The sequence below is a fragment of the Bufo bufo genome, chromosome 2, assembly GCF_905171765.1.
Source record: "Bufo bufo chromosome 2, aBufBuf1.1, whole genome shotgun sequence".
Lineage (NCBI taxonomy): Eukaryota > Metazoa > Chordata > Amphibia > Anura > Bufonidae > Bufo > Bufo bufo.
Genome location: NC_053390.1, coordinates 400,473,828 through 400,487,797, shown reverse-complemented (window position 1 = coordinate 400,487,797; position 13,970 = coordinate 400,473,828). Strand labels below are relative to the sequence as shown.

The 13,970-nt window shown below is 41.8% G+C and overlaps 1 protein-coding gene across 1 annotated transcript in view; it reads left to right on the top strand.

The window, feature by feature from the left end:
* The window catches only part of DDX58 (DExD/H-box helicase 58), a 117,803-nt gene that overhangs the window by 19,896 nt on the left and 83,937 nt on the right, over positions 1-13,970 (top strand). Inside the window, exons 5-10 of the mRNA XM_040417249.1 lie at positions 920-1,070; positions 2,082-2,189; positions 5,611-5,661; positions 6,956-7,060; positions 7,494-7,647; positions 7,791-8,049. Coding sequence (XP_040273183.1) covers positions 920-1,070; positions 2,082-2,189; positions 5,611-5,661; positions 6,956-7,060; positions 7,494-7,647; positions 7,791-8,049 — 828 coding nt within the window. The remainder of the gene's footprint in view (positions 1-919; positions 1,071-2,081; positions 2,190-5,610; positions 5,662-6,955; positions 7,061-7,493; positions 7,648-7,790; positions 8,050-13,970) is intronic.

Sequence of the window (13,970 nt, the reverse complement as noted above, 5' to 3'; positions counted from 1 at the left end):
TGAACAGCACAGGCAGCGCACTGAATGCAGGCAGGTTATTATAGCTACAAGATAAAGTACATGGACGATATACTATATTGGACTGTAGTATTCAGGGGAAATTGCCGTGCTGGCACTTTACAATAAATAAGTGGTTTTTGGGTTGCAGTTTGGGCACTTGGTCTCTAAAAGGTTCACCATCACTATTATATACCAACAACCTGTTAATAGAAAATACTCTGTACAATGAACAGATTCAAAATGAAAAATCTCCAGTGCTCTGTAAAAACTTCACTTCTTTATTTGAAAATCAATAAAAACATCTTGTACAACGATTAAAAAACAGACCTACGCGTTTCCGATATAGTATGACTCGCCTTAAAGGGGTTATCCAAACTATAAAACTTGCCCCCCCTCCCCATCCCAGGATGTTTTGATCCATGCGACGGGAATATGCAGCGGCGGACGTGCGTGGAAGCAACGACTCGGGTGCCGGGGAGCGGGGTAAGTATAATCTATATGAGGGGCCCGCGGAGGGGGGCATGTTTTATAGTTTGGATAACCCCTTTAATTATGGTATTATCATGATCTTTACAGTTGCTCTGGATCAAGTAAATCAGAATCATCATTTCTACCTGTAAATGCTGTAGATCATAAAGTGGTTTTCCATCTTGTAGATATTGATGAGTGAAGAGGAGCTGAGCTGCAGTATTCCAATATGGCCTCTACACAGCGGACAGAGCCTTCTCCTTCCACCTCTGTCCGCTGCTGTGTTTCTGGCACCAGCGGCTGCTACAGACAACTGGTCGTGGGGTTGCAGGCTGCTGGACCCCCACCAATCTGATACTGATGACCTCTGGAGGATAGGAAAACCCCTTTAAATGATATATATATGCTCCATAGTTACATAAATATTATACTAATCCTTTCCTCTGTTCAGGAAACCAGGCTGAGGGGGCCTACAGCTGGCGCGGAAAAGCTTATTGTATGCCTTTTACGATCAGATAAAAAAGAGTGGCCGAAACTGTTCACTTTGGCTTTGGAAAGAGGAGATCACTATGATGTCCTTGATGTTTGGAGCGGTGATCAAGGTGAATCCATAGCATTTAATAAAGGTTTAGACAGAACTTCCACAAGACACATGAGGCAGATGTGTAGAATAGAGCGTGCACAAGCCCCTGCTGCGGAAGCAGATCCATGAAGATGAATGGATTGGATATTTCAGTTGCAGGAAGTTTAAGGAAAGAATCTGTTGCGTGTAAACATTTCCTTACAATGAAACAGGTTGTTATTACCCAAGACAGAGGCCTCCTCATTTGGTGATACAGTTATATGACATTTGTTACTTTAAGGGACTTTGGGGGTCATTTATTATGTGCCACATAAAACATGTGTTCACCTGAGAAATTAGTGTTCGCTTGTTCATTGCGTGATTGGCGGCACACTTATATGGGGCAATTATCGGAGTGTTCCTATGAATGCTCATTCCTGATAATTGCCTCAACCTCTGGTCTGTGTAAAGATAGGTATACACGAGGGATTTTTAGTTGTGTCAAAATCTGCCACGTATCCCACAGTAGAAACCGCTGGGTTTCCATTTTGAATGGTGATGACCCCGCTCTTGGTTTAACTCCATTGAAAGGAGCTAAACCACAAGCGGGCTTCCGCTGCGGTTTCTGGAAAATCCTCGGCTGCATGAATGGCAGCACAGCTTCCCATTGAAAACTATGGGAGATGGTTACAGCGCAGATTGTGATCAGTTTTCAGCACAGAATCCCCACTGAAACCCATGTGTGAACATACCATAAAGAAAACCTTTAGATTCATCAGATACCTGATTATAACAACTGTCAAGACTATTTAGTTGAGGCTGGAATGGAAGCACCAGATCCAGATAGTATTATACAGGGAGACACAATTATATTTCCCCCATGAGGTCTTTTTTTCAGCTTTTGAGGGATATATTGTGATGAAAAAAAGTAAAAGCATAAAAATGTAAACAACTGATTAAACTCAGAAGGCAAATTGTTTTATACCTGTAGGTAATGCTCCCTAAATGAAAGCAAATTTACGGTTTTCATTATATGGTTTTTAACTTTTAGGTTGTTCCAGTAAAACAGATGAACCTATTGAAGATTCGGGAGAAGAAAGTAGCGTTTTTACGGTCCAGTTCACAGAAGAGCCAGTGCTCGAAGACAATCTTCAGTCAGGTGGTTGATTTTGGCTTTGATTCTCCTCCAAGTCCACAACTAACATTTATTATATGAAAAACAATATACCCCCTCTTACACAGGGTAGCCATTTTTCTTCATGTACAAGCCGTACCTCCTCTGGAATTGGGTTGTTTGAGTTCTAGGAAGTCATCTTCATTGACCGCTTTCAAAACAGACAAGTATAAAAGCATTGCTCCATGTAGATTCTGCATTTAAAGGGTCAGTGCGTTCTCAGAAAACGTTTCATATGTCATAGAGACATATCAAAAGTTCTGATCATGTGAGGGTCTGAGTGCTGTGACCCCACCGAACGCTAGAACAGGGAGAGAGAAGTTCTCTCCCATCACGCTGTCTCTCCTTTCTTCAGGAGAGACTGGATCAATAGAAAGTCTAGGGCCCATCTTGCTTTGGTCCCCTGCAGTGAGGAGAGCGTGCGGTATGTGAGGCTTCTCTCCTCATTCTAGGAATCGGTGGGGGTCTAATTGCTTTGACCCCAGTGATCGAAAGAACACACTGTTTCCTTGCTGTAGAATAGAAAGCGAGACGGGAACAACAGAAAGTCTAAGGCCCATCTTGTTTTGGTCCCCTGCAATGAGGAGAGAGAGAGAGCGATATTTGAGGGTTTCTCTCTCCTCATTCTAAGAATCGGTGGGGGTCTCAGCCCTCAGACACCCACCGATCAAAACCTTTGATATACAGTTGAAACCAGAAGTTTACATACAGTATATAAAAAGACACATATGCATGTTTTTTCTCAATACCTGACATGAAATCAGAATAAACCTGAGGAAGGGGTGTATGACCCTGAAACGCGTCTGGAAAATACAGAGTGAGCGTGGATTCCTGGAAAGAGTAAGAAAGCTTTCTACAACAAAGACATCGCTACACGAGATTCTTCTCCGGCATAGAACCAGAGCTCAAGTCGCATACCAGTGACGTCAAATCAGCGTCCAGCCGGCACCCCAGACAACCAGGTCACGTGGGACGCCACGTCTTGGCCGAGTATACCACGTGAGACGCTGTGAGTGTACGGCCGCCTGGAAATCAGCGCTGCGGAGAGTCAGCCAGGAAGGGTAAGACCGGAACACTGCAAGCGACGAGAGACTGTAAGTAGCTGGAGTTCAGTCTCCGAATTTGATATATATCTCTGCTTGTCCAGAATATCGGATCAAGGGACACTATCATCATTATTGCTCCATTAGGACTGGGCCACAGGGCTGCTTTTGATTAGTATCACTATTGCTTCAACGCCATTGGGTACAGTGGAATTGCTACACTATTGCAGCATATGAATAGGACTCACATTGGGACATTCATTTTGCCTTTACCACCGCAATACCATCATATTGCTAGCATCGCTAAACTTCATACAGATTGAAGTTAGGATCATTACCAGTGACGTTCTGCTTATGTGTTTTACGTATGTTTTAATGGTTTTAAGGGTGTGTTCTTAAAATATTAATAAATATCTGTACTATATTAATCTAGTGATCCATTTTTAGAGTGCCCCCTCACTTTTCTATACTTTCCTGTTTTTGGTCAATTAGGATTACCATAATTAATATTATTTGCCAAATGCCAGAATAACGAGAGAGAGAATGTTTAAGGAATTTTTATTAGTTTCTGCAAAGTCAAAAGTTTACATACATTTCATTAATATTTGGTACCATTGACTTGGGTCAAATGTTTTGGATATCCTTCCACAAGCTTCTCACAATAGTTGGTCGGAATTTTGGCCCATTCCTCCTGACAAAACTGGTGTAACTGAGCCATGTTTGTTGGTTGCCTTGCTCGCTCCTGCCTTTTCAGCTTTGCCCATAAATTTTCAATAGGATCAGGACTTTGTGATGGCCACTCCAAAACATTGACTTTGGTATCCTTAAGCCAGTTTGTAACCATTTTGGCAGTATGCTTCGGGTCATTGTCCATTTGGAAGACCCATTTCCGCCAAAGCTTTAAGTTCCTGGCTGATGTCTTGAGATGTTGCTTCAGTATTTCACAGATGGGATGGTGTTCTTAGGCTTCCAAGCTTCTCCCTTTTTCCTCCAAATGTAACGATGGTCATTCTGGCCAAACAGATCCATTTTAGTTTTGTCAGACCACAGGACATGTCTCCAAAAATATAGGTCTTTGTTCGTGTGTGCATTTGCAAACATTAATCTGGCATTTTTATGTTTCTTTTGGAGTAATGTATTCTTCCTGGCAGAGTGGCCTTTCAGCCCATGTTGATACAGTACTCGTTTCACTGTGGATATTGACACAATCTTTACCATCATCTTCACAAGGTCTTTTGCTTTTGTTCTTGGGTTGATATGCACATGTCGGACCAAAGCACATTCATCTCTGGGACACAGAACCCGTCTACTTCCTGAGCGGTATGATGGCTGGACATTCCCATCTTGTTTGTGCTTGCGTATAATTGTTTGTACAGAAGAACGAGGCACCTTCAGGTATCTTGAAATTGCACCCAAGGTTGAGCCAGACTTGTGCAAGTCTACAATTCTCTTCCCGATATCTTGGCTGATTTCTTTAGACTTTCCCATGACGCTACACAAAGAAGCAGTGTGTTTCAGGTGTGCATTTAAATACATCCACAGGTGTGTCTGTAACTAACTCGGATGTTGCCAACAAACCTAACAGAAGCTTCCAAACACATGACATCATCATATGGGCCGTCCAGAACTGTTTAAAGGCATAGTAATCTTAGTGTATGTAAACTTTTGACATTGCAGAAAGTAATAAAAATGCCTTAAAACATTCTCTCTCTCATTATTCTGGCATTTGGCAAATAATAATAATTATGGTAATCCTAATTGACCAAAAACAGGAAAGGTTTATTCTGATTTCATGTCAGGTATTGAGCAAAACATGCATATGTGTCTTTTTATATACTGTATGTAAACGTCTGGTTTCGACTGTATCTCTATGGCATATTAAAAGTTTTCTGAAATCTCAGTGACCCTTTAATGTTTCTAGGTCCAAATTGTTAGCTATGATATTCTCCTGTATAAGGAAAGATCCACCAAACATCCTGAACACAAGAGAACCGTTAACCATTTAGCTCTGAATTTAGAGATGGATAAATTGGTATGAAAAGGGGTTGTTGAAGGATGCAGATCGCTCCACACATCTTCCCATGTAAATGTCACAGCAGCAATCAGTCCTTGGTGTTCTTCCTCCTAGCCCAGAACACCCACACATTGGACAGAAGGGTTTCCCAGCTGCGGACAAGTTTTAATATGTGACAAGACCGCAGCTAAGGACGGAAGATGACATAATATATTAATCTAATCCATGTAAACATTTTTCAGACAGAAGCTTAGCTCAGTGGTTCTAGGTGTTTTCCATAGTGTGTTGTACGTTTAACAGTATTATTTAGTATTATTTGTAACTTCTTTATACCTTTTGTATATTTTAGCTTATCCAGTGCTGGTCAATGGCAGTGAAGCTGCATGTCCTCAAGTGTCAAGTAAGTATTGATACTTACTGAATGAAACTGGGAACCAGTGCACCTCTTGGAATAATAATCTGTGGAAGGAATACCGTAATCAAAGGCTTCTATGCCTGTAATTAGAGATGAGCGAATTTAATATTTTGAAATTCATTGGCGCTTCGTTTGGTGGTAAAAGCAGAATTGCGTTATGGATTCCGTTACCATGGACTTTAACCCAATTCTATGACGGAATGCATAACGGAATGCCTTTAGAGGCATTCCGTTATTTATTCAGTCATAATAGAAGTCTATTGGATGCAAAACGGATCCGTCCATGATGTGCCATGATAGGAACAACCTATTAAACCAGGCATACTGCCTGTTAGAGTTGTTCCTGGTGATTTAAATGATACCTGTGTTGTGAAAGGACTTCTGTGCACTGAGGGGCATGACCAGGACTGGAAAGCTAAAGAGCTGAGGTGCCAGACCCCGCCCCTTCAATGCACTGAAGTCCTCACTTGCATAAAGATTAAAAGTGGTTTTTCTCAGAAACATTGCAAGCGATTTTCGCAAGACAGGTATCATTTTAATCAGCAGGATCGGCTCTGTCTGGCAGTATACGTAGTTTAGTAGGGTTGATCGTGCCGACACATGCTCTTTAAGAGGTCAACTAATCATATACATTTTAAAGTTATTGCTACCTCACAATTGAATTGTACATACTCGTTCTGTTTGGAGATTTCCATATGGACACTGCCCAGTATTAGTACCCAGATCTCCATGCAGGAGATATTCTCCTTGTGTATATTAGGCCTCATGCACACGAACATATTTTCTTTCCGTGTCCTTTCCGTTTTTTTTGCGGACTGTATGCAGAGCCATTCATTTCAGTGGGTCCGCAAAAAAAAAAAAAAAAGTTACTCCGTGCGCATTCCATTACTGTATAAAAATAGAAGATGTCCTATTATTGTCCGCATTATGGACAAGGATAGGACTGTTCTATTAGGGGCCAGCTGTTCCATTCCGTAACATATGGGATGCACACGGTCTTCATCCATATTTTTTGCAGATATGTTTTTTACGAACCGGAAAATACATACCGTCGTGTGCATGAGCCCTTACAAAGTGGTATTAATTTTAGCTTTATTTAATACTGATTGCTACAAGTTTATAGTGTTTTACCTCTGTACACTAGTGGAGTAGTGTAGCATAATACACATAGGATGTACATTTTCTGCACATGGTGGCAACATAATCTCACTTAATACATCAGATTTGTGTATTGTGCTACATTTTCTATGATAATTATTTTATATCCCTTTATGTGCAGGTTCCACCCACAGATCAATTAAAGATTTGAAGCTGAGACATTACCAGAAAGAATTGGCCCAGCCGGCATACAGTGGCAAGAATACAATCATATGTGCTCCAACAGGTCAGCTCACTTGAGTGACAGGAGTGTCTTTTGGTCCTCAGTCCATGGTGTCATATTGTAGGGGCTATACATAATACATTAATGCGACCTAGCATTTTATCAACTTTGCAGTAAGACACTACTCAGGACCATAATAAAATATTGATATATTTAGATGAGATTTATCTATGTATTGATGATCATCTGGTTACGTGGAAATTGGCAACCTCAGCTGACATGATCGTGAATGTCCAACTTTATTTGGAACTGAAAACCACTATTGAGCTCACGTTCCTCAATATGATTGGAGTTGGCCATTTCCCTGTTCCCTCTAGTCAGATTGATGGTCATGTAGTTAATTATTGGAATTCCTGGAATAAATTGGAACAGTGATCAGTAATATCATCCAAAGTGAATACATAGTATTAAATATGTGTCATATCTCTCTTAACAGGGTCAGGGAAGACATTTGTGGCTTTATCCATTTGTGACCATCATCTAAAATCTTTGCCAAAAGGACAGAAAGGAAAGATTGTGTTTATGGCTACTAAGGTTCCTGTGTATGAGCAACAGAAGGATGTTTTCTGCAAATACTTTGAGAACACCGGGTATGTACCATCAAGTCATGACGTTTCTCCACGAGCAAAGGGATTCGGGAGCATGGAGACCTGAAATCCTTTCTCAGTATCAGGGAGCTGAGCAAGTAATGATCAGGACAGTGATTCTCACAGTTCTTCCTCTGTCTCCACAGATATAATGTTGTGGGCTTCTCCGGAGAAGAAACTGAAAATGCTCCCGTGGGAATGATTATGGAAGATAGTGACATCATCATTCTGACTCCTCAGATCCTTGTCAACTGTCTAAATGACGGATGCGTGCCCTCGCTTTCCATTTTTACCTTGATGATTTTTGATGAATGTCACAATACGATAGGTCATCACCCCTACAATGTATTAATGTTTCACTATCTTGACCTGAAGCTAGGCTGCCCGGATCAAAAGCTTCCTCAGGTAAAGTATATTTTATGCTGTTACCTTAGCTGTAAAGATTTGCTATGGTCGTTATGTAAAGACCTATGGGGTCTATAAAGTAGAACTGGCTTGGTTGCCCACAGCAACCAATCAGACTCCACCTTTCATTTTCCAAAGGAGCTGTCAAAAATGAAACGTGGAATCTGATTGGTTGCTATGGGCAACTAAGCCAGTTCTACTTTACACCAGTTTGATGGAGGATGGATATGCAACTGAAATATTGGTGGTTTGCCATTTTGAGTTGAAATTTTATTGCAAAGTGATTGTATTTCCAAAATCATTGTTAATACTAAGGGCTCAATACACAGGGCAAAGCTGCACACATGGTCCTTGTATAGTGGCACATGCAGCCCCTACAGGTCCATTTTAGCAGTGATTCTAGGGGAGAATATTAGCATAAGGCCTTACACACACCACCATATTTTCGGGCTACATTTTTTCACATTGAACGCAGACCCGTCATCTGTTTGCTGTCTGCATCAATGTGGCCAAGCCGCAAATTATAGAGCGTGTCCTATTCTCCGTTTTGCAGACAAGAAATAGGCATTTCAACGACGCCTGCAGGATGCACACAGCCGGTATCCACATTTTTGTGGGTCCACGGTTTGTGGACTGAAAACGGATATGGCCATGTGCATGAGGCCTAATACTTCATTTTGCATGCCATATCTTTTTTTCTGACCAATGTAAACTAAGAAGAATATGGAGTATGGGCCCATGCCAGGCTATTGGTGACTCTCGAGTACCCTGGCAAATAACTGAGTTTTCCAGAAGCAAAATGCTTTCAGCTATACATTTCCCCTGCAATAAAGTAAGGGTTAATATAGTATTATTTTATGAAATGAATGGCCATCTATATAATACATGGATGGTCCAAGTCTGCCAGAGCAAAAGCCATTGCTTGGTTAGCATCTCCACCCTGCCATTGAGAGAAGCCCTGACTGACTGGCTCCCTCTATTACATTCTTATGTCTAAATAAAGCATTTGATAAGGCATTGTTTTTCAGGTAGGGGTTTCCAAGTGTGTTCACATATCTTAAGGTAGGGTAGTGAAGGGGTTTTTCAAGACTGACTTATTGATTATCTGTCTGTAGGATAGGTCATCAGTATCAGAATGGCAGGGGACTGACTACAAGCACCATGCCAATTGGCTGATTTCATGAGCGCCAATCTAATCTTGATAACCAATCTAAAGAATAGGTCATTATGCAAGTCCTGGAAAACCCCTTTAAAGGGGTTGTCCTAGTTATGAAAAAAAAAAATATATATAGCACTGTAAATCTGATGAGCAGCAATATGTAACTGAGCTAAGCAAGTTTTCGGTAGAATTCTATTTCCTCATTTCCCTGGTTCTCTTCTGGCCCTTTGTTTACCTGCAATAATAACAATATCTGCCCCTCCCCCTGCTCTGCAAAGGGAGTGAATAAGTCTGCACTGAGTGACATGTCTGACTGCTGGGAGACTCAGCAGCATGTTGTAGGACTACAAGTCCCAGCTGTACAATGGCACTGCTTATACACACAGGATCTTCCCCCTACCTGTTATTGTGCAATGCTCTGCAGAACTCCTTGTCAGCTTCTGTGCCCAGTATTTGTCTCCTCACTGCCTGCAGCTACTCAGTAAAGCCTTCAGCCCTGTCTGTACTCCTGAAGGGGTTAATCTTTCCTGAAGTATCCAGTGGGAGGGAGACAGCAGCAGGCAGTGCAGGGGGCATGGCCAGCACAGTGACGTCTGGTGTACAGACTCATATCTGCTTTCTCAGGCTTGTGCACGAAACATCATCTGAGCAGGGAGAGAAGCTGACATCACAGGTCATGTGACTCTCAGTGAAATCTGAGAAAGGAGCAACTACAGATGCAGTAAGTGCATGGTAAAGCTGTTACATTTGATTCGTTAGAAACATACAAAGAACAAAAAAATAACTAGGACAACCCCTATAAGGAATTAGTGATAATATATTGTACCTGGGGGTCTACAGTGGCTTAGTGGCTAATATATAGTATTTCTGGTGGTCTGTGGTGATAAAGGGACTACTATTGATATCCAATGTGGTCTAGGGCAGGTGTGGGTTAATTTCTAATATCCTTTAAGGTCTAAGATGGTTTAATGACTAACACTTAAAGTGTGCCTCCACTTGTCAGAGCAACATATCAAAGTGCCATGTATCTGTATGAATGGAGCGGCGGGTCCAGAATGTGCTGTGGTGCTCCTTTCACTTACAAAGGGACTTAAGTTCCATAGAGTGAATATAGCAGCAGAGCCTATCCTTAAAGGGAACCTGTCATGTGGATATTTGATTATAACTAACTAATTATATACAATCATTAACTACTAAAAAGTGCCTTAGATGTATTCACTTACTGGTGTGACAGATGGTTACCTCATAATATACACACAAAGATGCCGCATTCCGCATGCTAATGAGCTGATTTGAGTCCAGCGTGATGTAATTGAGTCCAGCGTTTATTTAATTAACAGCTATAGCCACTCCCCTGCCCACCTGCTGCTGATTCATATGGAAAATAACTGTCACTCAGCAGCAGGTAGGCGGGGAGAGTCAGGAGCTCATGAATATTCAGGACTTATCATTATCAGCTGGAGCTTTTCAATACAAGATGTGATTGACTGGGTCAATTAAAGAAAGTGACCCAGCATTTTGCTAAGAGAATCAGTCACTTATTTATGTTGCCCTTAGTTAGGACACCATAAAACTGGTGACAGGTTCCCTTTAAAGCAGCTCTGTCACCAGGATCAACCCTATTGAACCAGACATACTGCCTGGAAGGGCTCATCATGCTGATTAAAACTATACCTTTCTTTTGTCTGTACGATAAACACCTTCCAGGCAGTATGTCTGGTTTAATAGGGTTGATCCTGGTGACAGAGCCTCTTTAAGGTCCTTTAAGGTTTTTTAAGTCAAAAGGTATGTTCATTTAGCAGATTTTCCAGAAAGTCATCTGTATTCCTTCCCCTATTGATTCTCAGTGGGGATCTGCGCCATAAGAACTAAGAGGGTCATTTACTATCAGAAATACACCTATAATAGGCATATGTCTGGCGCAGATTGCGACACAAAGGTTCTTTGCGCCGCAATCTGTGACTTTTCCTTGCTCACGCCAGGACTAAAAAAGTGGGTGTGGAAAGAGATGGTCTGGTAGGCGTAGAAAATTGTTTTAGGCATAGAAAATTGTCTACATTTAAGCTACAAGAAAGCTGTGTTACATATAGACCCACGGTGGATACGCCAAAGTTATGTAGAGGCTGACACCACTACATAACTTCGGCGGATCCACCGCCAGGTATAGGGGTTTTAAAGACCGGCGTCTAAAACACTGGTCTTAATAAATGACCCCCTAAGGCTGGGTTCACACGAGCGTGTCCGGATTAGTTCCGGATGCGTCCCGGTGTGTTGCGGCAAACCCGCGCGAGTAGGAATGCAATTGCACTCAGTTTTGACTGCGATTGCGTTCCGATGTTCAGTTTTTATCGCGCGTGTGCAATGTGTTTTGCACGCGCGTGATAAAAAACCGACTGTGGTACCCAGACCCGAACTTCTTCACTGAAGTTCAGGTTTGGGTTCGGTGTTGTGTAGATGTTATTATTTTCCCTTATAACATGGTTATAAGGGAAAATAATAGCATTCTGAATACAGAATGCATAGTAGGTGATCAATTGAGGGTTAAAAAATAAAAAAAATTAACTCACCTTCTCCTCTTGTTCGCGTAGTTCTCCTGGTCTTCAGTTCTTTAAAAAGATGAACTATGGGCTAAAGGACCTTTGGTGACGTCAGATCACATGCTCCAATGACATGGTCCATCACCGCGGTGATGTACCATGTGATTGGAGCATGTGATCTGACGTCACCAAAGGTCCTTTAGCCCATAGTTCATCTTTTTAAAGAACTGAAGACCGGGAGAACTACGCGAACAAGAGGAGAAGGTGAGTTAATTCTTTTTATTTTTTAACCCTCAATTGATCACCTACTATGCATTCTGTATTCAGAATGCTATTATTTTCCTTTATAACCATGTTATAAGGGAAAATAATACAGTGTATAGACTGTCACCTAGCAACCGTGCGTGAAAATCGCACCGCATCCGCACTTGCTTGCGGATGCATGCGATTTTCACGCAACCCCATTCACTTCTATGGGGCCTGCGTTGCGTGAAAAACGCAGAATATAGAGCATGCTGCGATTTTCACGCAACGCATAAGTGATGCGTGAAAATCATCGCTCATCTGAACAGCCCCATTGAAATGAATGGGTCCAGATTCAGTGCGGGTGCAATGCGTTCACCTACCGCATTGCACCCGCGCGGAAATCTCTCCCGTGTGAACGCAGCCTGTTATGGAAAAGAATGAGAATATAAATTCCTGTTGTGGTTTTTGCGTAGAAAACTGTAGCCCCATTAAGTGGGGTTAGATTCACATGGGGATCCATACATGTACAACTGCAAATCAGCAGAAATCTGAGGGTTATTCTTAGATTTTCTGCTGTGACTTCCACGGTAGATTTTAGACTTAAAGGGAACCTGTCACCGGGATTTTGTGTATAGAGCTGAGGACATGGGTTGCTAGATGGCCACTAGAACATCTACAATATCCAGTCCCCATAGCTCTGTGTGCTTTTATTGTGTAAAAAAACAAACGATTGGATACATATGCAAATTAACCGGAGATGAGTCCTGTCCCTGAGATGAGTCAGGGGCAGGACTCCTCTCCGGTTAATTTGCATATGTATCAAATAGTTTTTTTTACACAATAAAAGCACACAGAGCTATGGTGACTGGTTATTGCGGATGTGCTAGCGGCCATCTAGCAACCCATGTCCTCAGCTCTATACACAGAATCCCGGTGACAGGTTCCCTTTAAAAACTTACATATGCCTAGAATTGCCTAGAATTAGAAAAAAAAGTTTTGTCTTTAAGCACCTTTCTCTTCCCTGGGCTTTGCCTGGTATTTCACCCTATTTAAATGCCCATGGAGAAGAGTAGCACTATTCTGAAGAAAAGAGCAGGTCCTTTGATCTAATCCTGGACAAACCCTTTAAGCATTGAATAAAGAGTATATAGACATTTAGTTATGAGCAATAACTTTTGCACTAGTAATTCTTCCTAGCAGGATTTTATATACAATAAATGATTGTGGAAATCAATAAATGAATGTTAGTAAGGTGGCTCTCCTAGGTATTGTTAGGCCTCTTTCACACGGGCGTCGCGTGTGAGGGTCGGATAGGATGCGGGTGCTTCGTGGGAAAATGCAATTTTTCCGCGCGAGAGCAAAGCGTTTTAATGGGCTTTGCACGCACGTGAGAAAAATCGGCATGTTTGGTACCCAGACCCGAACCCAGACTTCTCACAGAAGTTCGGGTTTGGGATAGGTGTAGTGTAGATTTTATTATTTTCCCTTATAACATGGTTATAAGGGAAAATAATAGCATTCTTAATACAGAATGCTTAGTACAATAGGGCTGGAGGGGTTAAAAAACCCCCAAAAAAACATTACTCACCTCATCCACTTGTTCACGCAGCCCGACTTCTCTTCTTTCTTCTTTCTTTTTCTTTGATGAGCTGGGAGAAAAGGACCTTTGGGGACGTCACTGCGCTCATCACATGGGCCATCACCATGGTGATGGATTATGTGATGGACCATGTGATTAGGGCAGTGACGTCACCAAAGGTCCTTTTCTCCCAGGTCATCAAAGAAGAAGGAAGAGAAGTCGGGCTGCGCAAACAAGTGGATGAGGTGAGTTTAATTATTTTATTTTTTAACTCCTCCATCCCTATTGTACTATGCATTCTGTATTCAGAAAGCTATTATTTTCCCTTATAACCATGTATAAGGGAAAATAATAAAGATCGGGTCCCCATCCCGATCGTCGCCTAGCAACCATGCGTGAA